We start from the raw sequence: 24,299 nt of genomic DNA, 5'->3' as shown, positions 1-24,299 counted from the left end.
TGAACTCATAGTCACACCAACTCACTATTTCACTGAACTCATAGTCACACCAACTCACTATTTCGGGTTGACCTTGCCCCATGGACCTCATTGTAATTAACAAATGTCTGAATTTTAGAAGCTGGACTTTTTTATTGAAACTGCGGAAATCACTGACAACCATAATAGGGCTCTGAGAACAATGCGAGGCATTATTTTTATTTATTTAACTAAGCAAGTCAGTTAAGAACAAATTCTTATTTTCAATGACGGCCTACCAAAAGGCCTCCTGCGGGGGATAGGGGTTGCAATTTAAAAAATATAGGACAAAACACACATCACGACGAGAGACACCACAACACTACATAAAGAGAGACCTAAGACGACAACATAGCATAGCAGCAACACATGACAACACAGCATGGTAGCAACACCATAGCATGGTAGCAACACCACATGGCAGCAGAACAACGCTAGCAGCACAAAACATGGTACACACATTATTGGGCACAGACAACAGTACAAAGGGCAAGAAGGTAGAGACAACAATATTACACTAGTTACCCAAGATAATTTGCTTTTTAATTGAATACTTTGTAAAGTATTTTTAGCGTTTTACTTGTAACTGTGTATCAATTCTACTGACACACACAGACCGGGACAGCCGCAGTTGTACACCGTGTTTCCAGCGAGTCCACTTCAATGCGTTCGTGCATGTATGTAGTAAGTGTATCAAGGTTTGAAGTGTCTTTTTAAGTGTTTTGCCACTTGACAAATGAGGCCCATCATTGTGAATTCCTGCTGATGAAAAATGATCCTAGATTCTCTGTTTGCTCCTAGAGATGGATTAGCATTTTACACATGCGTGCGCGCACACATTCCATTTATTGCCGCAACCAGTTTCTCGGCTTGTTTAACTTTGGACGTGTTTTTTTCTTTGACGGGTAAATAAAAAGGAAGGGCATTTAGATGTTCAACCAGACATTCAACTAATATCAGGTATTTACATTCAATTAACCTGAGCAGAGACAGTATTTCCCTATGGGTGATTTGGGGGAAATGAGTCATGAAGATGCTTAACATGATAAATTCTCAGTAAACAACCAGTTACCATGGTAACAGTGTAGGCAGTCATATCTGTTGACTGGAAACTGTTTAACTGCATCTGCTTTTTAGTCATTTTGGAAACCCTCATCAGAAGACGAGTAAATCCTGTTGTGACTATTAGCGTAGCTTCATTGCTACAGAAGTAACTGAAGTAACAGAAGTAACTGCAATAAGTGGCCTAAACTATTGCTATGGAAATATATATATATATATATATATATATATATACATACATACATACATACATACATACATACATACATACATACATACATACATACATACATACATACATACATACATACATACATCACACACACACACACACACACACACACACACACACACACACACACACGTACGTACGTGTTATGTCTTCAGGGACTGCGGCTAGCAAGCCTCATTGTGCTGTCATGTTTTTAACCCCTCGCATTTTCACCTCTAATACCAGAGCATGAGCAACTGTACAAAGACCACGAGCTTTAGAAATATCATGTTTTTGGACTCCCGGTATACTAATCCCTACACACACCCTCCTCCTCCCTTAAATATAACTTTGAACAGTTGCTCTGTGGGAGCTTTGATGTGGCGTGGCCGCTGACAGGTGAAAGGAATGCGAGGCCCTTTCATGATGCCTCTCTCTCACCAGGTTTGAAAGGGAAGGTTTCTCGTTGCTTCTTTAAGGTGGGTGGGAGGTAATAATGCTAATTAAAGTGACTCCCTTGTCATGGCAGAAGTGTTTGGATGAGTAACTGACTGAAACCTTGTTACTAAAAGACATCACAAAGGTTGAAGAGTAGTAACCTTTATTGCCCAGAGGGATTTGGAAATGCCATAATAATTTGCAATGATGTTATTCAGTGAACTGTTATTTAGAGACGTCCCATGAGAAGTCAGGAAGTTTGACGTTGCAGTAAAAAATTGAGTAAAGTGAATGAATTAAAATTAAAGGTGTTGAATACACTACATAAAAAAGTGTTTGGACACTTGCTCGTTGAACATCTCACTCCAAAATATTGGGCATTAAATGGAGTTGGCCCCCCCTTTGTGCAGTTTGCACTGTTCTGTGAAGGGAGTAGTACACAGCGTTGTACGAGATCTTCAGTTTCTTGGCAAATACTCGCATGGAATAGCCTTCATTTCTCAGAACAAGAAAAGACGGATGTGTTTCAGAAGAAAGGTTTTTGTTTCTGGCCATTTTGAACCTGTAATCGAACCCACAAATGCTGATGCTCCAGATACAAAATGAGTGTAAAGAAGGCCAGTTTTATTGCTTCTTTAATCAGGACAACAGTTTTCAGCTGTGGTAACAAAAGGGTTTTCTAATGATCAATTAGCCTTTTAAAATGATAAACTTGGATTAGCTAACACAACGTGCCATTGGAACACAGGAATGATGGTTGCTGATAATGGGCCTCTGTACGCCTATGCAGATATTCCATTAAAAATCAGCCGTTTCCAGCTACAATAGTCATTTACAACGTTAACAATGTCTACACTGTATTTCTGATCAATTTTATGTTATGGACAAAAAAAAATGCTTTTCTTTCAGAAACAAGGACATTTCTAAGTGACCCAAAACTTTTGAACTTTAGTGTCTATTGTTATATCATAGCTTGTCTATTGTGCAGATCAACAGTAGATACTCCATAGCTGAGAACACAGCCTGGGACAGAAATAGTATCTATATTGATCTTTCTCACGACCACTAAAACATCTGTAAAGGAACCAAAAGTAGCATGCTTACATGCATAACACACACACTTACATACCAGTAAACAACTAAGCGGTATCTGCGGAAATGCAAGTAGTCAAATCCTGACCAGCATCCAGATTATTTTATACAAAGCTGAATCAATAACTTAGCCAGCTAACTTTAATACACCTTCAGATGTAAGCTAGTGTTTAATTCCCTGGTTTTGACAGAACACTGGGTTATTGAGTCTTGATGGTGACACTTCTGAATATTATTTTGAAATGATAGTTGGCTAATCATTGAACAGTTTTGAGGATCAGGGGACTGCTGTAGTCGGTTTGCTGTAAGTAAACAGCTCCAGACCCTGCCAGTTGTAGAACAGGGGTCGTAAACAGCTCCAGACCCTGCCAGTTGTAGAACAGGGGTCGTAAACAGCTCCAGACCCTGCCAGTTGTAGGCCAGTAGAACGGGGGACGTAAACAGCTCCAGACCCTGCCAGTGTAGGCCAGTAGAACAGGGGTCCTATCAAATTCACTGCGGCCAAGTAGTTCACACAAGTCCTCCTTGGGGTCGGAATGCTGTCAAGTGTTCCCTTTGTTTTCCCTGTTTGCCATCATGGGAGTGCTGGCACGGGTTTCGCACACCGGATAACCCCAGAGAGACTGGGAGAAGAGAAACTGCCATGACCCTCAGAGTGCAGAGGTCATAGTGTGCGTCAAGAAAAGCAAAAGCAAATTGGCCAATGCTTAAGATTCCTCCCAAACAAAAGGGAATAAGTATCAAAGTACCTCCCAAGTGTAGACTCTTTAGGTCTTTGGTAACTGGTCTGTCTGACCAACTTGATATTCTCTAGGCGAGTGCTCCTCAAATACCCCCCCCCCCCCCCCCATACATCTATCTCAAGAAGTTCCTTCCCTGTGGGAAATTGTGGCGAGACACTGAACCTCAAACGCTGAGTCAAACATGTACACCATGCTAATGACCTCCAGACAACCTTAATTGGGTTTGTTTGTAGCTCGGTGCTGCTATTTAGACTTTAGTTATTTATGTATCCCTGTGGCCTGCTCTAGTCTGGTCAAAAAACATGTCCTGACTACTACCCATTCAGTTATTGCAGAGTGGAAGGAACCTGAATGGTGTAAGCAATATGGCGGAAGCGCTCCTAAGCCCGTTGGAAGCGCTCCTAAGCCCGTTGGAAGCGCTCCTAAGCCCGTTGGAAGCGCTCCTAAGCCCGTTGGAAGCGCTCCTAAGCCCGTTGGAAGCGCTCCTAAGCCCGTTGGAAGCGCTCCTAAGCCCGTTGGAAGCGCTCCTAAGCCCGTTGGAAGCGCTCCTAAGCCCGTTGGAAGCGCTCCTAAGCCCGTTGGGGTGGCAGGTAGCCTAGTGGTTAGAGCGTTGGACTTGTAACCGAAAGGTTGCAAGATCGAATACCCGAGCTGACAAGGTAAAAATCTGTTCTGCCCCTGAACAAGGCAGTTATCCCACTTCCTAGGCTGTCATTGAAAATAAGAACAAATTCTTATCTGACTTGCCTAGTTAAATAAAGGCTAAAAAATACATAAATTAAGCCCATTGGAAGCCCAACACCTATCACTTACAGTACACCTACGGTGTAGCTGGGCCCTCCAGACCTTCAGAACACCCAAGGAGTAGGGCTACTGGGATGGGGTTTGAGGGTTGTTTTTGGACAGGGAGGCAGCATCCCTCTCCCTGCTTCTCTCTGGTTTGCTGTTACCCTGTCCAACTTGGACTGACTGTCTCGGCTGGCTGCTTGTGGCTGGGTGCAGGGTGAAGCGTGTTTGTTTTCATTTGCATAGGGGGGCCTTATGACCATCTGCGTATGGCCTGCAGATGTGAACGCTCTAACTTGCTTTCCCCTCTCTCCCTTTCTTCCTTTTGCCTTTCCTCCTTCCCTCCCTCCCTCTCATTCTAAAGCAATGACTAGTTAACTAGAATACACACCGTATAAAAACGGCTAATTTCACTTTAACAGTGTTTTCCTGCTATTTATGAACTGAAATGCAAACAGGACGCCATATAGGCTAGACATCTCCAGGGTGTTCTATTCTGGGGTCGCCTTCATCCCATTGAGAAGAAAAACAACTTGAGTGGCTTATCGTCAATTGCACATCTATGGAGGGAATGCACGGAATGTTATATTGTGTTTATGTGGATGTCCACCCTGAGTTAAGTAATTGCCTGCGAAGCACCTGCGGCAACTATTAGGCGTTTTAATTATATTTTTATGACCCCCCCCATCTCTTTTCGGGCTTATGTTCCAAACTTTTAAATTCTTTTTTTGACACTGGATAAAAACTCAGAGCTTCAACATGGTATATCACACGCTGTAATTGGAGGAACAATGGGAAAGTAATGCTGCTTGGAAAGTTGATCAACTTGTAATCCCACTTTTGAGAAATGGCCCTTGAAAAATTTTAGTTCAGTTTTTACACTTCTTTGTTCACACACATTCAGCATTGTTCACACCCTTTTAAGCCTTAGCCCCACCCATCTCGTTAAGGATTCACATGGGAAGCCATGTGCTAAACAGAGTAAGGTAGTGTAGTAAACAACCAAAGATTTCAAGACCTAAAAGTGGTGAAAGTAGTCTACTATAAGGGAACAACTCCAGGTAAAAATACACTTTACAAAATAATGTAAGAGCAATAAAAGTTGTGCAAATCATGTTGGTGGTAAATTAAATAATCAAAATGTTGTTTATGCTTTACATACCAAGTGTTGTCATCGATTCCTTATAGAGACACCACACCGCTGCGTTTGTCACATGAGATGGCAGCAGCTTTCCACCAAACTTTTTGTCCCGGGTGGCGCCCTGGTACTACTATTGCATTATCCTCTGCACAATTATTGATGAAGTTCACAACTCGCTGCAAGTCTTCATGCTTCAGGTGTGACCTATGCTTGCTTGGGCCGGCTCTCTTTTTGATGGGAGGCATTAGACTGTTCTCCTTGTATGACTGGTGGAGGAGAGTCCGGTGTGTTCTGCTAATGCTGAAAGACAAATTATAGATACACATTTTATCATTATTAGCCGAGGCTTACCAAGACACACTTGTCTAAATTGATGGGTCATGTGAAAGAGCAGCTCTAACCACCCACATCTAGCTAAGTGGATGGGTCTCTGTTGTCTATACCTGTTCACATGTTCATGAAATACAATAGATGGCCGTAATCACCCCTAGACACCTGGCTAAATTGATGGGTTATTTCATCATCAGGCTATAACTAGCAATGCAAACGGCTTTCTGAGATTTGATTAATATTACCAAACTCGGCAACAACAACAAAAAACATCCCTTTTTCAGGGTGAAGATAATTAATCAAAGATAATTTGTAAAAATCCAAATAACTTCACAGATCTTCATTGTAAAGGGTTTAAACGCTGTTTCTCATGCTTGTTCAATGAACCATAAACAATTAATTAACATGCACCTGTGGAACGGTGGTTAAGACAGTAACGGCTTACAGACGGTAGGCAATTAAGGTCACAGTAATGAAAACTTAGGACACTAAAGAGGCCTTTCTACTGACTCTGGAAAAACACCAAAAGAAAGATGCCCGGGGTCCTGCTCATCTGCGTGAACGTGCCTTAGGCATGCTGCAAGGAGGCATGAGGACTGCAGATGTGGCCAGGGCAATAAATTGCGATGAGACGCCTAAGACAGCGCTACAGGGAGACAGGACGGACAGCTGATCGTCCTCGCAGTGGCAGACCACGTGTAATAACACCTGCACAGGATCGGTACATCTGAACATCACACCTGTGGGACAGGTACAGGATGGCAACAACTGCCCGAGTTACACCAGGAACGCACAATCCCTCCATAGGGGCTCAGACTGTCTGCAATAGGCTGAGAGAGGCTGGACTGAGGGCTTGTAGGCCTGTTGTAAGGCAGGTCCTCACCAGACATCACCGGCAACAACGTCGCCTATGGGCACAAACCCACAGTCGCTGGACCAGACAGGACTTGCAAAAAGTGCTCTTCACTGAGCAGTCGCGGTTTTGTCTCACCAGGGGTGATGGTCGGATTCACGTTTATCGTCAAAGCAATGAGCATTACACCGAGGCCTGTACTCTGGAGCGGGATCGATTTTGGAGGTGGAGGGTCTGTCATGGTCTGGGGCGGTGTGTCACAGCATCATCGGACTGAGCTTGTCATTGCAGGCAGTCTCAACGCTGTGCGTTACAGGGAAGACATCCTCCTCCCTCATGTGGTACCCTTCCTGTATTCTCATCCTGACATGACCCTCCAGCATGACAATGCCACCAGCCATACTGCTCGTTCTGTGCGTGATTTCCTGTAAGAGAGGAATGTCAGTGTTCTGCCATGGCCAGCGACGAGCCCGGATCTCAAACCCATTGAGCATGTCTGGGACCTGTTGGATTGGAGAGTGAGGGCTAGGGCCATTCCCCCCCAGAAATGTCCGGGAGCTTGCAGGTTCCTTGGTGGAAGAGTGAGGTAACATCTCACAGCAAGAACTGGCAAATCTGGTGCAGTCCATGAGGAGGAGATGCACTGCAGTACTTAAACCCACTGTTCCCCGGTTGGCTGTCATTGGAAATAAGAATTTGTTCATAACTGACTTGCCTAGTTAAATAAAGGTTAAATAAAAACATTTAAAACATTTTTCTAAAGATTGCTGTTCACTGCCACTCCCCATCTAATTTAACAGTTTGAGAAAATCTGAAAGGAAGATGTGCAAAGCTGACACAAGACGATTCAAAGCTGTAATTGCCACCAAAGGTGCTTCTACAAAGTATTGACTCAGGGATTTGAATACTTACAAAGACGCATGTAATTTATGTATTTCAATACATTTGCAAACAATTCTAAAAACATGTTTTCATTGTCATTATGAGGTATTGTTTGTAGATGGGAATATTTAATCAATCTTGAATTCTGGCTGTAACAACAAAATCTGGAATAAGTCAAGGGGTATGAATATTTTCTGATGGCACTGTAGCTGTGACCATCTGGCTAGTACTGTATCAACAAGGGTTTCTACAAAATAGCAACATTAGCACAGATAGCTTGAAACCTAGGCCATAAGCAATACGCACAGATATGTATGCAAAACAACACTACTGCCACCTTCTGGCTTGGAGTATTTTAACAAGTTGATTGCCTGACTACTTCTAAGGTCTTTGCTGTGTGAACACAAAAGAGATTGACTGCCGACACTGTTCAGAGGTGCTAAGTACTGTCAGCAGGCAAACGTTTGACAATCCTACCAGTGTGTCTGAGCTTTAATTTCTTGGCCTCCTACTCAATGTAGCCGCTTTGACTGTCTCTAAAATCATCCCTCTTCAACAGTCTCAATGCACAAAAAAACCTAAGAGACTGCTTAGTTTAAGAAATCTGAGTAAAAAAAACGAATAAGTCATTTCATATCTACTCTAACTGCCAACAACAATCATAAAACAGGTGCAAGACTTGGTAAGGTAAACACTTTCCCATGATTAACAACAGGTTTGTCTGTGGAAGACAGAATGTGTGTATGGATGGTAAACACTATTGACCCTGAGGAGATACATTCCCAGAAATGCTCCCATTTTAGAAAATTGTGTTGAGGAGACCTAACAAATATCAAAATGTCAAGTAGTGTGTTCTTTTTCTGGAGACTAACTAGGAATGTCTGGATACTGTTTGTATTTGCACGAATAGTCTAATACTTGAAAAACATTGACTGCCTCACAAATCAACTGCTGAGCGCACTACAACAGAGGCTCTGGTAAGTGGCTCCGTCTAGGAAAAAGATAAACCTACACAAGAGAGTCAAGGGCAGGATTAGAGCAAGACAATGCCAGACCCGGGAGAATAAGATGTACAGAAAACAGGGGATCAATCTGAGTGGAAAAAATTATGGCATTCATCAGTCTGAAAGTGGTGTTTGAGGACAGGTGTGTTGAAAAGACAAAAATGGCACAAATCCCAAACAAGATTTTGAAATCCCTCACTGGAAAAAGTGGTGGAGGAACATAAGCATCTAAACACCTGAAGTGTATGGAAGATTTCCTCAAAAAGGTCTGCATGTTCCTGACTGATTTGTAATCGCAGCGATAACCCTTCCAGCCTCTACGGCCCACAAATCCACCCCCAGAGAACATATGTGACCTGTTACAGAAAGCTGGGCATATGACAGCCTTCTTGAACATGTGAACTGTCATGTCCCTTAACACATTTATGTAATCTGTAAATCCGAATACAAATGTTCAATTACGAGCCTAGTTGTTTAGAAACGGAAAAGACAGGAACCTTCCCGCTACCTTCTGTCTATAACATGAGCTGCTCAGAATCTTTGCTACCACGGGTTTTTGAAAGATATAGCCATGGAGAATTGCGAAAGTGTTGCTACCGCTCTCAGCAACATTGCTGCCCTGAATTTCGCAGGTGGTATCGACAAAGACCAGCTGGAAAAAGTTGATGGACTACTTTCTGGAGGACGATCATGCCATGCTGACTCTGAAAAAGGAATCCCTGACTTAAGTAAAAACATTTCAATTTAACCAGACATTGTAGAGTCTTCGGATGACAGTGATGGGGACAGTATTGTCACGGAAGAAATTGACAGAGTTTTGAAATCAGTGGAATGCCCGGTGGAAGGAGTATGAGAAAATTCTGAAGTTTGATTGAAAATGCGGAGGGAATCGAAAAGAGAACACAGAAGGCTGTTGTATAAAACACCCGTCGTCAGATTACATCTTCAAACTAAAGGTAACCATGTCAGTGAAGCATTCATCCAAGTATACCTGTAAGAGTCAAGCTACATTTTCAGATATTATACATTTGTAATTTTGTCATTGCAAGTTAAAGCTAATGTTTAGCTGGCTGGCTTGCCAACTAAGTGTATGATCTTTGTAAACTCAGCAAAAAAAAAAGAAACGTCCTCTGTCAACTGCGTTTCTTTTCAGCAAACTTAACGTGTAAATATTTGTATGTACATAACAAGATTCAACAACAAGACACAAACTGAACAAGTTCCACAGACATGTTAAGAGAAATGGAATAATGTGTCCTTGAACAAAGTCAAAATCAAAGGTGTGGCCACCAGCTGCATTAAAACTTCTTCGGGATAGGGGGCAGTATTTTCACGTCTGGATGAAAAGCGTGCCCAAAGTAAACTGCCTGTTACTCAGGCCCAGAAGCTAGGATATGCATAGTAGTATTGGATAGAAAACACAAGTTTCGAAAACTGTTAAAATAATGTCTCAGTATAACAGAACTGATTTGGCAGGCGAAACCCCGAGCACAATCCATCCAGGGAAAAGAATTTGAGGTCATTGTGTTTTCCAATGCAGTTCCTATGGCTTCCACTAGATGTCAACAGTCTTTAGAAATTGTTCAATGTTTTTCTTTTGAGAAATTAAGAAGTAGTCCTGTTAATTCCATGTGTCACTCAGAAGGTCTCTAGTCTTTTGGTACTCGTGAACAAGAGCGCGCTCCGTGGTGTTTTTCTTCAGTATTGGAAACTGTTTATCCCGTCTTAAATTTGATCGATTATTTACATTTTAGGGTACCTGAGGTTGGATTAAAAAAGTCATGTTGGGTGAGTTGGAACCGGTGCATTTCTGAATCAAACGCGCCAAATAAATGGACATGTGAAAATCCTTCCAGGAAGTGGGATTTTTTTTGATGTGGGTATTTTCAATTGAATGCCTATAGAGTATCTAATGGGTTAGGACCCAGATTGCAGTTCCTATGGCTTCCACTAGAAGTCAACAGTCTTTAGACATTGTTTCAGGCTTGTTTTCTGAAAAATGAAGAAGAATGAGACCTTTCTGTCAGTGGACTGAGGAAGAATGCAGAGCTGGTTTGCGCGCGTGACCGATTGCGTGCCCTTTGTTGTTTTTCCTTTCTATTGAATACGCTATTGTCCGGTTGAAATATTATCGACTATTTAGACAATTGACAACCTGAGGATTAATTATAAACATTGTTTGACATGTTTCGACGAACTTTACCGGTACTATTAGGATGTATTCGTCTGCATGTTTTGACCGCCTTGGAGCCAGTGGATTACTGAACAAAACGCGCCAACAAAACTGAGTTTTTGGGCTATAAAGAGGGACTTTATCGAACAAAACAAACATTTATTGTGTAGCTGGGACTCTTGTGACTGCAATCATATGAAGATCTTCAAAGGTATGTGATTAATTTTATCGCTATTTCTGACTTTTGTAATTCCTTTACAGGTGAATGCACCAATTTGTAAGTCGCTCTGGATAAGAGCATCTGCTAAATGACTTAAATGTAAATGTTGTAAAATGTTTGTATGCTTTTGTAAGCGGGGCGCTGTCCTCAGATAATCGCATGGTATGCTTTCGCTGTAAAGCCTTTTTGAAATCTGACAGCGGCTGGATTAACAAGAAATTAATCTTTAAACCAATGTATAACACTTGGATTTTTTATGAATGTTTGACTATTTCTGTATTTTTTAATTTGGCGCTCTGCAATTTCACTGGATGTTGTCGGTGGGTTGCTAGTGGAACACCTGCGCCAGAAAGGTTAACTACCGTGTTCAGGTGCAGAATGATAGATTTTTACCTTGTCAGCTCGGGGATTCGATCCAGCAACCTTTCGGTTACTGGCCCAACGCTCTAACCACTAGGCTACCTTCCTCCCCAATCTTCAAGTTTTTCCACATATTTTCAGTGGGATTCAGGTCTGGGCTTTGCTTGGGCCACTCAGACATTCATGTTCTGAAGCCATTCCAGTGTTGCTTTGGCTGTATGCTTGGGGTCATTGTCCTGCTGGAATGTAAATCTTCCCCCCCAGTCTAAGGTCGCTTGCACTCTGAAGCAGGTTCTCATCAAGGATTTGCCTGTATTTGGCACCATTCATTGTTTCCTCTATCCTTACCAGTCTCCCAGTCCCTGCTGCTAAAAAGCAACCCCATAGCAGGACGCTGCCACCACCATTCTTCACGGTAGAGAGGGTGTTAACCAGGCACAGCTCATCACCTGTCTTTCTCCAGATGTAGCACTTTGCATTCAGGCCAAATAGTAAAATGTTTCTCATCAGACCACACAATCTTTTGCTTTATTATTTCAATCTTTCATGTGCCTTTTTACAAATTCCAGATATGCTGTCATGTGCCTTTTTCACAGGAGTGGTTTCCGCCTAGCCACTTTCCCATAAAGCCCAAATTGGTGAGTGCTGTAGAGACTGTCCTTCTGGCTGGTTCTCCCATCTCATCCAAGGAACTCTCTAGTTCTGTCAGAATGGTTCTTGGTCACCTCCCTGACCAAGGTTCTTCTTGCCCGGTTGCTCATTTTGCATAGAGCTGGCCGCCCGACCAGAGTCTGGGTAGTTCCATATTTTTTCAATTTCCGATGGAGACTACTGTGGTGTTGGAAACTTTCAACACTCTAGAAATAGTATTTTATTTATTTATTTTACCCCTTCTCCAGATATACTTCATCACGATTATATCTCTGAGATCTAAGGACAGTTCCTTTGACTTCATGGTATAGTTTCTGCTCTGACGTGCACTGTCAACTGTGGGACCTTACACTGAATATACAAAACAAATCTTCTCTTTCCATCACACAGACTGACCAGGTGAAAGCTATGATCCCTTATTGATGTCACATGTTAAATCAGTGTAGAGGAAGAGGAGACGGGTTAAAGAAGGATTTTTAAACCTTGAGACAAGGATTGTGTATGTGCCATTCAGGCGGTGAATGGACCAGACAAAATATTTACGTGCCTTTGAATGGGTTATGGTAGTAGCTGCCAGGCGCCCAGGTTTGTGTCAAGAACTGCAACGCTGCTGGGTTTTTCACGCTGTATCAAGAGTGGTCCACCACCCAAAGGACATACAGCCAACTTGACACAACTGTGGGGAGCATGGAGAGGGGGTGAAACTCCATAATAGAAAGGTGTTCTTAATGTTTGGTATACTCAGTGTACACACTAAACACACACATGCATAATTGACGCCACACACAGTCACACTTCACATTGGCTGCTGCTACTCTGTTTATCTATCCTGATTGCCTAGTCACTTTTACCCATACCTACATTTACATTTGAGTCATTTAGCAGAAGCTCTTATCTAGAGCGACTTACAGAAGCAGATATGGTTTAGTGCCTTTCCCAAGGGCACATCGACCAATTATTCTTTTCCCCACCAAGTCGGCTCAGGGATTCGAACCAGCGACTTTTCAGTTACTAGCCCAACGTTCTTAACCGCTATGCTACCTGCCGCCATGTACATATTACCTCAACTACCTTATACCCCTGCACATTGACTCGGTACCGGTACTCCTTGTGTACAGTCGTGGCCAAAAGTTATGAGAATGACACAAATATTAATTTTCACACAGTCTGCTGCCTCGGTGTCTTTAGATATTTTTGTCAGATGTTACTATGGAATACTGAAGTATAATTACAAGCATTTCATAAGTGTCAACGGCTTATTGACAATTACATGAAGATGATGCGAAGAGTCAATATTTGCAGTGTTGACCCTTCTTTTTCAAGACCTCTGCAATCTGCCCTGGCATGCTGTCAATTAACCTTTGGGCCACATTCTGACTGATGGCAGCCCATTCTTGCATAACCAATGCTTGGAGTTTGTCAGAATTTGTGGGTTTTTGTTTGTCCACCCGCCTCTTGAGGATTGAGCACAAGTTCTCAATGGGATTAAGGTCTGGGGAGTTTCCTGGCCATGGACCCAAAATATTGATGTTTTGTTCCCCGAGCCACTTAGTTATCACTTTTGCCTTATGGCAAGGTGCTCCATCATGCTGGAAAAGGCATTGTTCGTCACCAAACTGTTCCTGGATGGTTGGGAGAAGTTGCTCTCGAAGGATATGTTGGTACCATTCTTTATTCATGGCTGTGTTCTTAGTGAGCCCACTCCCTTGGCTGAGAAGCAACCCCACACATGAATGGTCTCAGGATGCTTTACTGTTGGCATGACACAGGACTGATGGTAGCGCTCACCTTGTCTTCTCCGGACAAGATTTTTTCCGGATGCCCCAAACAATCGGAAAGGGGATTTGTCAGAGAAAATGACTTTACCCCAGTCCTCAGCAGTCCAATCCCTGTACCTTTTGCAGAATATCAGTCTGTCCCTGATGTTTTTCCTGGAGAGAAGTGGCTTCTTTGCTGCCCTTCTTGACACCAGGCCATCCTCCAAAAGTCTTCGCCTCACTGTGCGTGCAGATGCACTCACACCTGCTTGCTGCCATTCCTGAGCAAGCTCTGTACTGGTGGTGCCCCGATCCCGCAGCTGAATCAACTTTAGGAGACGGTCCTGGCGCTTGCTGGACTTTCTTGGGCGCCCTGAAGCCTTCTTCTCAACAATTGAACCGCTCTCCTTGAAGTTCTTGTTGATCAGATAAATAAATGGTTGATTTGGGTGCAATCTTACTGGCAGCAATATCCTTGCCTGTGAAGCCCTTTTTGTGCAAAGCAATGATGACGGCACGTGTTTCCTTGCAGGTAACCATGGTTGACAGAGGAAGAACAATGATTCCAAGCACCACCCTCCTTTTGAAGCTTCCAGTCTGTTATTCGAACTCAATCAGCATGACAGAGTGATCTCCAACCTTGTCCTCGTCAACACTCACACCTGTTAACGAGAGAATCACTGACATGATGTCCGCTGGTCCTTTTGTGGCAGGGCTGAAATGCAGTGGACATGTTTTTGGGGGATTCAGTTCATTTGCATGGAAAAGAGGGACTTTGCGAACTGAGGCAGCAGACTTTGTGAAAATTAACATTTGTGTCATTCTCATAACTTTTGACCACGACTGTATAGTCTATTTTATTGTTACTATTTCCTTTTACTTTTGCAAATTTTTGGTTCTTTTTAGCGCCGAGTTGTTGGGAAAGTGCTCGTAAGTAAGCATTTCACAGTAAATTCTACACCTGTTATATTCAGAGCATGTAACATACAATTTGATTAGATTTGAAAATGCAAAACCCTGTATGGGATTATTGTTGGAAAGGACAAAAGCTAATTTATTGTACTGTCAGAAGATGGCAGCGTGTGTAGTAGAACAGAGACAAAAGGGAAAAACACATCTGAACCGCACCCACCAAGAATTTCAGGATAAAGGCGAGGTGAGGCTGCTATTATTTTATTTTTGGAATACGGTCAGGATTAGTCTCCTGGTATCATATGAACACATAAGACATGGAATTTTTTTTTAATTTCAGGAAATGTGCACTAAAATTGCTAACTTTTCTCCACTCAATGACATAATGTGTAGAATTGCAGAAAATGTGCTTTTAAACTGCACATTTTTCTCTGTCAACAAGAAGGGTGTAAACACTTTGGTGTCGCGTGGGCTGTGAGATGGGGGTTTGTTACTACGCCGATCATTTAAAAAATATATATTTAACTAGGCAAGTCGGTTAAGAAAAAAATCTTATTTACAATGACGGCCTAGGAACAGTGGGTTAATTGCCTTGTTCAGGACCAGAACGACAGATTTTTAGCTTTTCTGCTCGGGGATTCGATCTAGCAACCTTTCGGTTACTGGCCCAACGCTCTAACCACTAGGCTACCTGCCGCCCCAATGACTGACTATATATCCATCCGGACCTTTGCCACCTAGGAAATTTGTGTGACTCGACCATCTAAAATAGTGCTTGGGTATGTACCACTGCTGTAAACCTACAACTCATACACTACATGTCCAAAAGTATCTGGACACCCCTTCAAATTAGTTGATTTGGCTATTTCAGCCACACCTGTTGCTGACAGGTGTGTAAAATCTGGCACACACCTATGCAATCTCCATAGACAAACATTGGCAGTAGAATGGCCGTACTGAAGGACTCGGTGACTTTCAATGTGGCACCGTCATAGGATGCCACCTTTCCAACAAGTCAGTTCGTGCACCAGTCAACTGTAGGTGCTGTTATTATGAAGTGGAATTGTCTAAGAGCAACAACGGCTCAGCCGCAAAGTGGTAGGCCACACAAGCTCACAGAACGAGACCGCCAAGTGGTTAAGCGTGTAGCGTTTAAAAATTGTCTGTCCTCGATTGCAACACTCACTACCAAGTTCCAAACTGCCTCTGGAAGCAACTTCAGCACAATAACTGTTTGTCTGAAGCTTCATGAAATTGGTTTCCATGGCCAAGCAGCCGCACACAAGCCTAAGCTCACTATGCGCATGTGTCGGCTGGAGTGGTGTAAAGCTCGCCGCCATTGGACTCTGGAGTAGTGAAAACTCATTCTCTGGAGTGATGAATCACCATCTGGCAGTCCGACGGACAAATCGGGGTTTAGCAGATGCCAGGAGAACGCGAGCTGCCCGACTGCATAGTGCCAACTGTAAAGTTTGGTGGAGGAGGAATAATGGTCTGGGGCTGTTTTTCATGGTTCGGGCTAGGCCCCTTAGTTCCAGTGAAGGGAAATCTTAACGCTACAGCATACAGTGACATTCTAGATGATTCTGTGCTTCCAACTTTGTGGCTACAGTTTGGGGAAGGCTGTTTCCTGTTTCAGCATGGCAATGCCCCTGTGCACAAAGTGAGGTCCATACAGAAATGGTTTGTTGATCGGTGTGGAAGAACTTGACTGGCCTGCACAGAGCCCTGACCTCAACCCTATCGAACACTTTTGGGATGAATTGGAACGCCATCTGCGAGCCAGGTCTAATCACCCAACATCAGTGCCTGAACTCATTAATGCTCTTGTGGTTGAATGGAAGCATGTCTCCGCAGCAATGTTCCAACATCTAGTGGAAAGCCTTCCCAGAAGAGTGTAGGCTGTTATAGCTTCAAAGGGGGGACCAACTCCATATTAATGCCCATGATTTTGGAATGACATGTTCGACGAGCAGGTGTAGATCATTGTAGTGTAAATCTTTCCTAGCCTCCTATGCCTCCCTACATTCTGTCCCTAACACTTAAAACAAAAACTGAAACTAAATAAAATATATTTTATTTTTTTAACTGAAACTGAATAGAAACTAGTGAATCATGTCTGAAAACGAACTGAAACTGAATATCAAATAAAAATCTGAAAACAAATGGGGGGAAAAAAACAAATAGAAAATCACAACTATAATAACCTTGGACCCAAGAGTTTGGTCTGCTTTTTGCCATGGAAATTGTTTTGCAATACAAACACCACAATGAGTACATACACTTGTGGCTGCTGGGGCTGTGGAAGAGGAATTGATGAGCCTTTGTTAGGCGTTGAAAAATGGACACCTGGTAAGCCAAGGTCAACACTGGTGGAACTGAGGTAGTTTGGCCAGATCTGAGGCCCTTGTCTGGATGAGAAATCTTAAACGTGCTCCCATTCTCTCTCCCTGCTATGCAAACAATTACCTCTCCAATTAAGGGCTGTTTTAACAGGTGCCAGCGTCAGGGCACAGCCTCGTGCACACACTTCAATCTAATAATCCAGACTAATTTAACCATAAACCTGCCGTGAGAGAAGGGAAACAGCCATTTCCTCACTGCCATCGCCCAACAAGCCATACACACTCCTGCTCACCCCAGTGTGTGTGCGCGTGTGTGTGTGTGCGCGTGTGTGTGTGCGCGTGTGTGTGTGCGCGTGTGTGTGCGTGTGCACACACATTCATCTGTGTGTAAGTATGGTTGACTCAGGTTTAGTATGGCGTGTGAGCGAGTAGGACAGGATCAATCTGCAGCTTCCTGTTTTATCTTTTCAAACCGACCATCAGTTGAGTTTCTCCTGACTGACTGGTCCAAGGGTCACAGCGCAGGGGAAATCACTTCCTGTCCCCCTATTCAGAGACTGTTCTCTGGCTTCTGAGTGATAGAACTTCATTCGATATGGAAACCTGTATCTCATTTGATGTTATAGGCCTAGGTAGCTTCATTGGAAATGATTAGTGTGCATTGAAAAGCAGTGCTGTTACCTGCTAATTAGCTGTCCTCTTGGATGTATCTTTCTGAACCACTTTCTCTTATTACACATTTGTCTGACTCCTACGTCATACGTTTCACTCTTGTCTGTACTGTGTATTTGAGTCGGCACCGTCCCTGCTCTCCACAATAAAAAGCATTACTTACAGCTTCTGCAGCGCTTCTTGCCAAACAGATCCCCAAACACAAGCAGTATGTTGACAGGAGAGATTAGGTTTTCCTGCCACGGCTTGCCGAGGGGGCGGAGGCCCCTGGTTGAAAACACGCTGCTCAAAGCCACCCAACTGCCTCTCTCATTACCCCCCCCCCCCCCTACCAATATCAAAGGCGGCGGGGCAGGACTATTTGAACAGGTGATTGCCATTTACATCTGCTGACCCCTTTGGCTGTGTGCCAGGTAGTCAGTCAGGCAAGCAGGTAGGCAAGTGTGTCAGCCAGTGTTTGTGTCAGAAAGCTACTGTAATTTGTGTGGGACATCACGCCTGATGATGAGGGATGTTGACATACAGAGGACTAGGGCTAGCCGTAGCTACTTGGCTAACGTTATAAAATATTATTGTGGATTTGGAAGATATATATTTTTTTAAATGTACTAATCAGATTTGAATGTTAATATTCTGGCTTTAGATTTTTCATGTGCATTGAGTGAAGTATGTTTTGGCATTCTGGAGCATATGAAGTCAGACAATGAGCTGGCAGCCTTACGAGGATTAACACGCTTGAATGACTTACATACGTACTCCGTGGAGATCGTAAGAATGTAGCCCTCATTGTCCTCAGGGACTCTCCTCAGCAGCTCAGTCATTTGCTTGAAAAAGGTGTTTACTGTAGCTCATCCAGAAGGGCAGCATTGGTGTCCGCGACATGGCCGGCTTTCCTTTTGTAATCCGTGCTACTTAGAAGCCGTGCCACATACGCCTCGTGTCCGACCCACTGAATTGTTCCTCCACTTTGTCCCTATACTTGTCTCGCCACCTTGATCAATGTGCGTAGGTTGTATTTGTGCTGTGTAACCATACTGTTGTCCCTGCTCATCTTGCCCTGTTTATAAGCAGCATGTCTCTTCTTCAATTTCCTGACAAGGCTGCCATCAATCCACATTTTTTTGATTTGGGTGAAAAAAAAGTTGAAAGATGCCATTGACATCGCATCCTATGCCTTTTTTTATGAATCCGGTGACTGAGTTGGCGTATTCATTGATGTTCTCACCAGAGGCAACCCGGAACATGTTGCAGTCCACGTGATCAAAACTGTCTTGGAGCATGTATTCTGATTGGTCTGACCAGCATTGTACTGACCTGACAGCCGGAACTTCCCTCTTGAATCTTTGTAGGCGGGGGGGAGCAAAATGGAGTCATGGTCAGATTTGCCGAAAGGAGGACAGGAGGGCCTTATACCTGTGTTGAAAAGAAGTGTAGCAGTGGTCAAGCATGGAGTTTCCGCGAGTTGGATAGCCAATGTGTTGATACTAATTCTGGAGCATGGTCCTCTGATTACTTTTGTTAAGGTCCCTCACGATAATGAAATCTGCAAATGAAGATCTTTGATTAGCATTTTTGGTGTCAGTTTGGGGCTTGATGTACACATCCGTGGGAATAATCCCTGAACTCTCTTGGTAGGTAAAAAGGGTGACATTTAATGACTGAGATTGGCCTTCCTCCATGTTACCCCCAAGGCGCTGAGCCATTCTCCCAATCAATGTAGGGAGACTGTTTGGAGGTGGGCCTCTCTGGGTGACTTGACCTGTGGTTCTATGTCAATGTTATTGAAGATAATCTCTTTGTTTAAATCTCTGTCTACCTCATACTTAGAAGTACTCCTTTTTACCCCCAAAATGATCAATTGAATGACAATTGTTACTTTCAATGCCTCCTGAAACTCACAATCTCTTCTTTTCTCCCTCTCTCTTAGCGTGGTACGGAGGGCTTCTGGAAGTCAGTGGCCCGTTACGTCCCGAAGGAGCCCACAGAGATGCGCATCCTCAACCCCTACTTCATCCAGGAGGCTGCCTTCCAGTTCATCGGCCTGCCACTCAACAATGGTCTCATGGGGAAAGGGGTGAGTGACACTCAGACAGAAACCCGCTCTAGTTGGATAGAAATATAAACGTATCAAACAATTTCTGCATTGGAAGGTTCTGAGATGAACCATCAGAATGTTGGCAGAACCCATGTATGGTGCTATGTAGACGCTTGAGGAAAGTATGATGTCCGTCACCTGGTTTATGGTTGATAAACTCGGTTTGCAGTCTGCACGCAAACACGTATGCAGACATGCATTCACGCATGCAGTACTTGGGGCGGCAGGTAGCCTGGCAGTTAGGAGCGTTGGGCCAGTAACCGAAAGGTTGCTGGATCGAATCCCTGAGCTGACGAGGTAAAAAATCTGTCATTCTGCCCCTGAGCAAGGCAGTTAACCCACTGTTCCCCAGGCGCCGAAGGTGAGGATGTCGAATAAGGGAACCCCCCGCACCTCTCTGATTCAGGGGGGTTGGGTTAAATGCGGAAGACACATTTCAGTTGAATGCATTCAGTTGTACAACTGACTAGGTATCCCCATTTCCCTGCAAGAGTGCATAGACTCTTACTCACACCCATGTATATTAAGTTCAAGAATACATACACAGGCACACCCTGACAGACGCAATCCTTCTTTCAAACATTAACACACTCACACACATGCTACGAAACGGTACACAACCCATATGCAGCCCGGGAGTTGACGACCGACTGCACAGTCATAACCAAAGTGTGTTTGACACACTTCAGGCCCCAAACTCAAACCTCGCTGCCACTAGAACCCCTGTTCCTATGACAACCGCAGCAAGGCAGCACCTTGCCATGCCATCACAGGAAATTAAATCGTTAAAACAACTCTGCTAGATCAAGGGTCGGGAACCCAAGTGACAGGAAGGGACACTTCTTCAAATGTTCACAAAAACCTTGTGCTCTAGTAGCTGCATTGGATGAACCTCAAGATTCAGAGAGCGAGACAGAGACATTGGGCGCACCTGAATGTATTTCAAACTAAAGGAAACATAATTTTTTTATAGTTTGTCATGGAGCCACAAAGGGGTAGCTAAAGAGCCACATAAGGCTCCAGAGCCACACGTTGCAGACCCCTGCTCTCGATGTAAAGGAGAGATTTATGGAGGGAAAATGAAGCTTCGGACATATTACCTCATTAACTCCTCCTCATTTTGGTTTTGAGGGGGTTATCAGATGACTGTAGATTCTGGACTGCCACAGGCTCTACTGCTTTTCTTCTCTCGTTGGCACGTAACTAATCAATCAAACGCATTGATTGGCTTCATGAGGCCACTTACCTGATTTACCAGGACTATGGCTGGTTGATCAAAGGGAATAGGTTAGATAAAGACCAGCAGATGCTGTCACCCCTCCTGGACTGGAACTATGCAGCAGACTAGCTTGAGAGGCTGATGAAGTTCTACATAGGAGTGCAGGGGGTAGGGAACATGCTTCAACAGGCATTAGAGGGATGGGAAGGGGTACAAGGAGTGTGTACAGCCTTCTACCCTGAAGGGGCGACCACCAGGACACCCTTGGCTGAACTTTGGTGTACAGGAGGAACATGTGTGGAACATGTGGGTTGCCCTGGTGTTGGGGGGAGTTGTCTCATAATACTGATCAAGGCGGGATACAGCCTGACACATCCTTCCCCTAAAATGCCCGCCTGTCTTTCCCCTGATTAGTGCGGTGTGTTTGTATGATATGTGTGTTTGCGGGTTCACACAGCAGGGGGGGCTTAAGCTACACCTGCCCTTAGGGCTTCAAAATCAAGGTAATGATTTAGACCCCCCCTATCTCCTCCCCATTAGGCCCTAGGGTTTGAGGAAGTGGAGGTCTGCCCTCTCAAACTGCTGTGTCATTGTGTGGGTGCGTCTGTTTAAGCAAATTGTTAATCACTTTCAGCTCAGGACGAGTTAACAACTCCGGCCCAGAACAAAGCCAGGACAGGAAGGGAGGGAAGGGAGGGTGGTGCATACCTGTCACAGACTAGGGCCAAGATGGTGGCGGTAAAGGAAGATGAGGTTAATATAGATATTTTCAGTTTTTATTGCATTTTCAATGCTTTCTTTTACTATATACTACTGTTAGAGGTAAGGGTGTTGGCTTGTTTACACACTCTCATCTCCCCTAATAATAATGCTTTGTTCCTATAATGCACCCCAACATAAGATACGATATACAGGTAAATGCCAAAATAAAGTAACACCAAGATAGGGTGTTGAGCCACCAGAACACCTTCAAAGCGCCTTGGCATAGATTCTACAAGTGTCTGGAACTCTATTTGAGGGATGTGACACTTTTCTTCCTTGAGAAATTCCATAATTTGATGTTTTGTTGGAAAATGCTGTCTCAGGCGCCGCTCCAGAATTTTCCATTTTCCCGTGTTCAAACTGGGTTGAGGTTTGGTGACTGAAAGGCGCTGCATGGTCAATCCGATGTCTGCATTGGCCGTGCAGCATTTGGCCTCTGCATGCCTCCGGAGGCACCGCAATTGCACCCCCCCATGCTCCTTTGAGACCCCTCTTTCAAAGACTGAGATATCTTCTAGCCATGGTTTGTTTGTTCATTTGGTTCCTCTCTTCCTTGGATCCACAACACAGGACTTGTAACAAAACACTGATAGAGAAGGATTGTCACAAATAATGGTAGCAAAAATCATGGGCAACTGAGTGTTTTTATACGTGACCCTAAGCATGATGGGATGTAAATTGCTTAATTAACTCAAGAACCACACCTGTGTGGAAGCACCGGTTTTTAATATACTTTGTATCCCTCATTTCCTTAAGACTTTCCTTTATTTTGGCAGCTGGCTGTACTACACACTAAAGAAGTGACATGGCCACCTTTTTGTGCTTTTCCCTCTTCAGAACATTCCAACCCTGGGTACGGTCGCCATAACGATGGCCCTGCATAACTGTGACGAGGTGGCGGTGGCCGGCTTCGGCTACGACATGAACACACCCCACGCGCCCTTGCACTACTACGAGACGGTCAAGATGTCCGCCATCAAAGAGGTGCCTGTTTTTGTTGCATTCAAATCCACTGGAAATGGGACTTGGAGTGGTGTTTCCTCTCCTTGTCTACACGTGTCAAAAAAATGAAAAGGTGAAAATGCATTCTCAGTAGACAAGCCCACCTTACTGTTTACAGGAAAGTGCAGATTAGAGAGACTATATTGTCTCCCCCTTAAACCTATTAGGCTAATGAGGGTGTTATTCCATTTTCTGTGCCTTTTTTGATTGGCTCTCTCATCCCCCTCCTCCCTTTCAACTAGGACCAAATAAATGACCCCAAGATGGAGCCTTTTAATCCTCCACTCCCGACTGCTCAGTGTTCTATTATGCCAGATGTCACAGAGGGCAGCTGAAGTATGAACTCAGAATGAGAACCTTTGTCTGAACTCCCAGTGAACTCTTGTCATGTAATCAATGGAAACCTCATCTAGTAGGTCTATCGTCATTGGAATACTGAAAGACTTCCGCTCCCTCATGTCATGTCCTTCCACTGGTGGTAATATGCTGAGGTCACCTCTCAGGGGGTGCTGAGATGCAGTAGTATCCTTACTCACTGTCGGACTTGAACCAGTCCCCTCCTAAAACAGGGCTACTCAGCTTAAACTCAGGATTGATCCAGGTGCTTCAACTTTCTGTAGCTCGATGTGAAGGGACCGAACAGGAGTGCATGTAGAATGCCACATTGTTCAGTATGTCAGTACACACCATTCGTATGTGTTCTGTAGATGCCAGCATGTTAAAGAGAGCGGGAGGTTGTTAACGCGTCATCCTCTCTCTGACCTAGCTCGTCATCCCAGACCGCAAGGCCTGAAGACACACACACACACACACACACACACACCCTGGTGTTACTGCTCACATGGCACTCCTGGCCCTGCTCCCTGTAGTAAAGCAGTGAAACCCTAGCCATGGTTCTGTGTATGAGTGTCATCCGTCACAGAGTCAGGGCCAGGCCAATCCAGACAGGCCAGTGGCTCTCAGGAGAGGCTCAGCCCTACAGCCAGGACCCAGGCAGGGCTCTGGGGCAGCTCTGGGGCCCGGTTCAGCCCAACCCAGCCAGGTCCTCCCACTCTCAGGCCACAGAGCCACCCACAGGAATACCGGGCTCTGGTTACACACTGCCGACCAGACTGCGGGCCCGGAGCACACTGGGGAAGGAAACTGACCCAATGTGGCTCCACTCTCACACAAACAAACAGACACACACACTCTCACTACAAACTCACTTTTATCACTTTTATTTTAAAAAATAATTGGGGGGTCAATCAGCTTTAATATTACGGATAGATTGATGCTTCCATCAATGTAATTGTCTGCATCATTTCCAATCCCCATATATTTTTGGGGTATATAGATATCTATCTATTTATCTCGCTCTCCTCATTCATACATACATACACACTTTTTTTGTTTTGTTGAATATACCTTTATTACTCCCTGTAAACCCTACCACCCTTCCCCCAATTTGAGTAAACAATACCACTTAGGCTTCTACCTTCAGTTTATACATCTTATACACGTTTTACAGACAATCTATTTTACAATAGTTATATTTTGTTTGTTTTTAGTCCTTCCTCTATTTCTGATGT

The 24,299-nt window shown here is 44.0% G+C and overlaps 1 protein-coding gene across 4 annotated transcripts in view; it reads left to right on the top strand.

The window, feature by feature from the left end:
- LOC106598945 (CMP-N-acetylneuraminate-beta-1,4-galactoside alpha-2,3-sialyltransferase) overlaps positions 1-24,299 on the top strand; it is an 82,263-nt gene that overhangs the window by 53,469 nt on the left and 4,495 nt on the right. For all 4 annotated transcript variants that reach the window (XM_045714530.2, XM_014189977.3, XM_014189974.3 and 1 more), the window contains 2 exons: positions 19,578-19,724; positions 22,564-22,710. In XM_045714530.2, coding sequence (XP_045570486.1) covers positions 19,578-19,724; positions 22,564-22,710 — 294 coding nt within the window. The remainder of the gene's footprint in view (positions 1-19,577; positions 19,725-22,563; positions 22,711-24,299) is intronic.

The sequence above is a fragment of the Salmo salar genome, chromosome 03, assembly GCF_965601325.2.
Source record: "Salmo salar chromosome 03, fSalSal1, whole genome shotgun sequence".
NCBI lineage: Eukaryota > Metazoa > Chordata > Actinopteri > Salmoniformes > Salmonidae > Salmo > Salmo salar.
The sequence above is the reverse complement of the archived record's forward strand: the minus strand, read 5'-3'. Positions and strand labels throughout refer to the sequence as shown.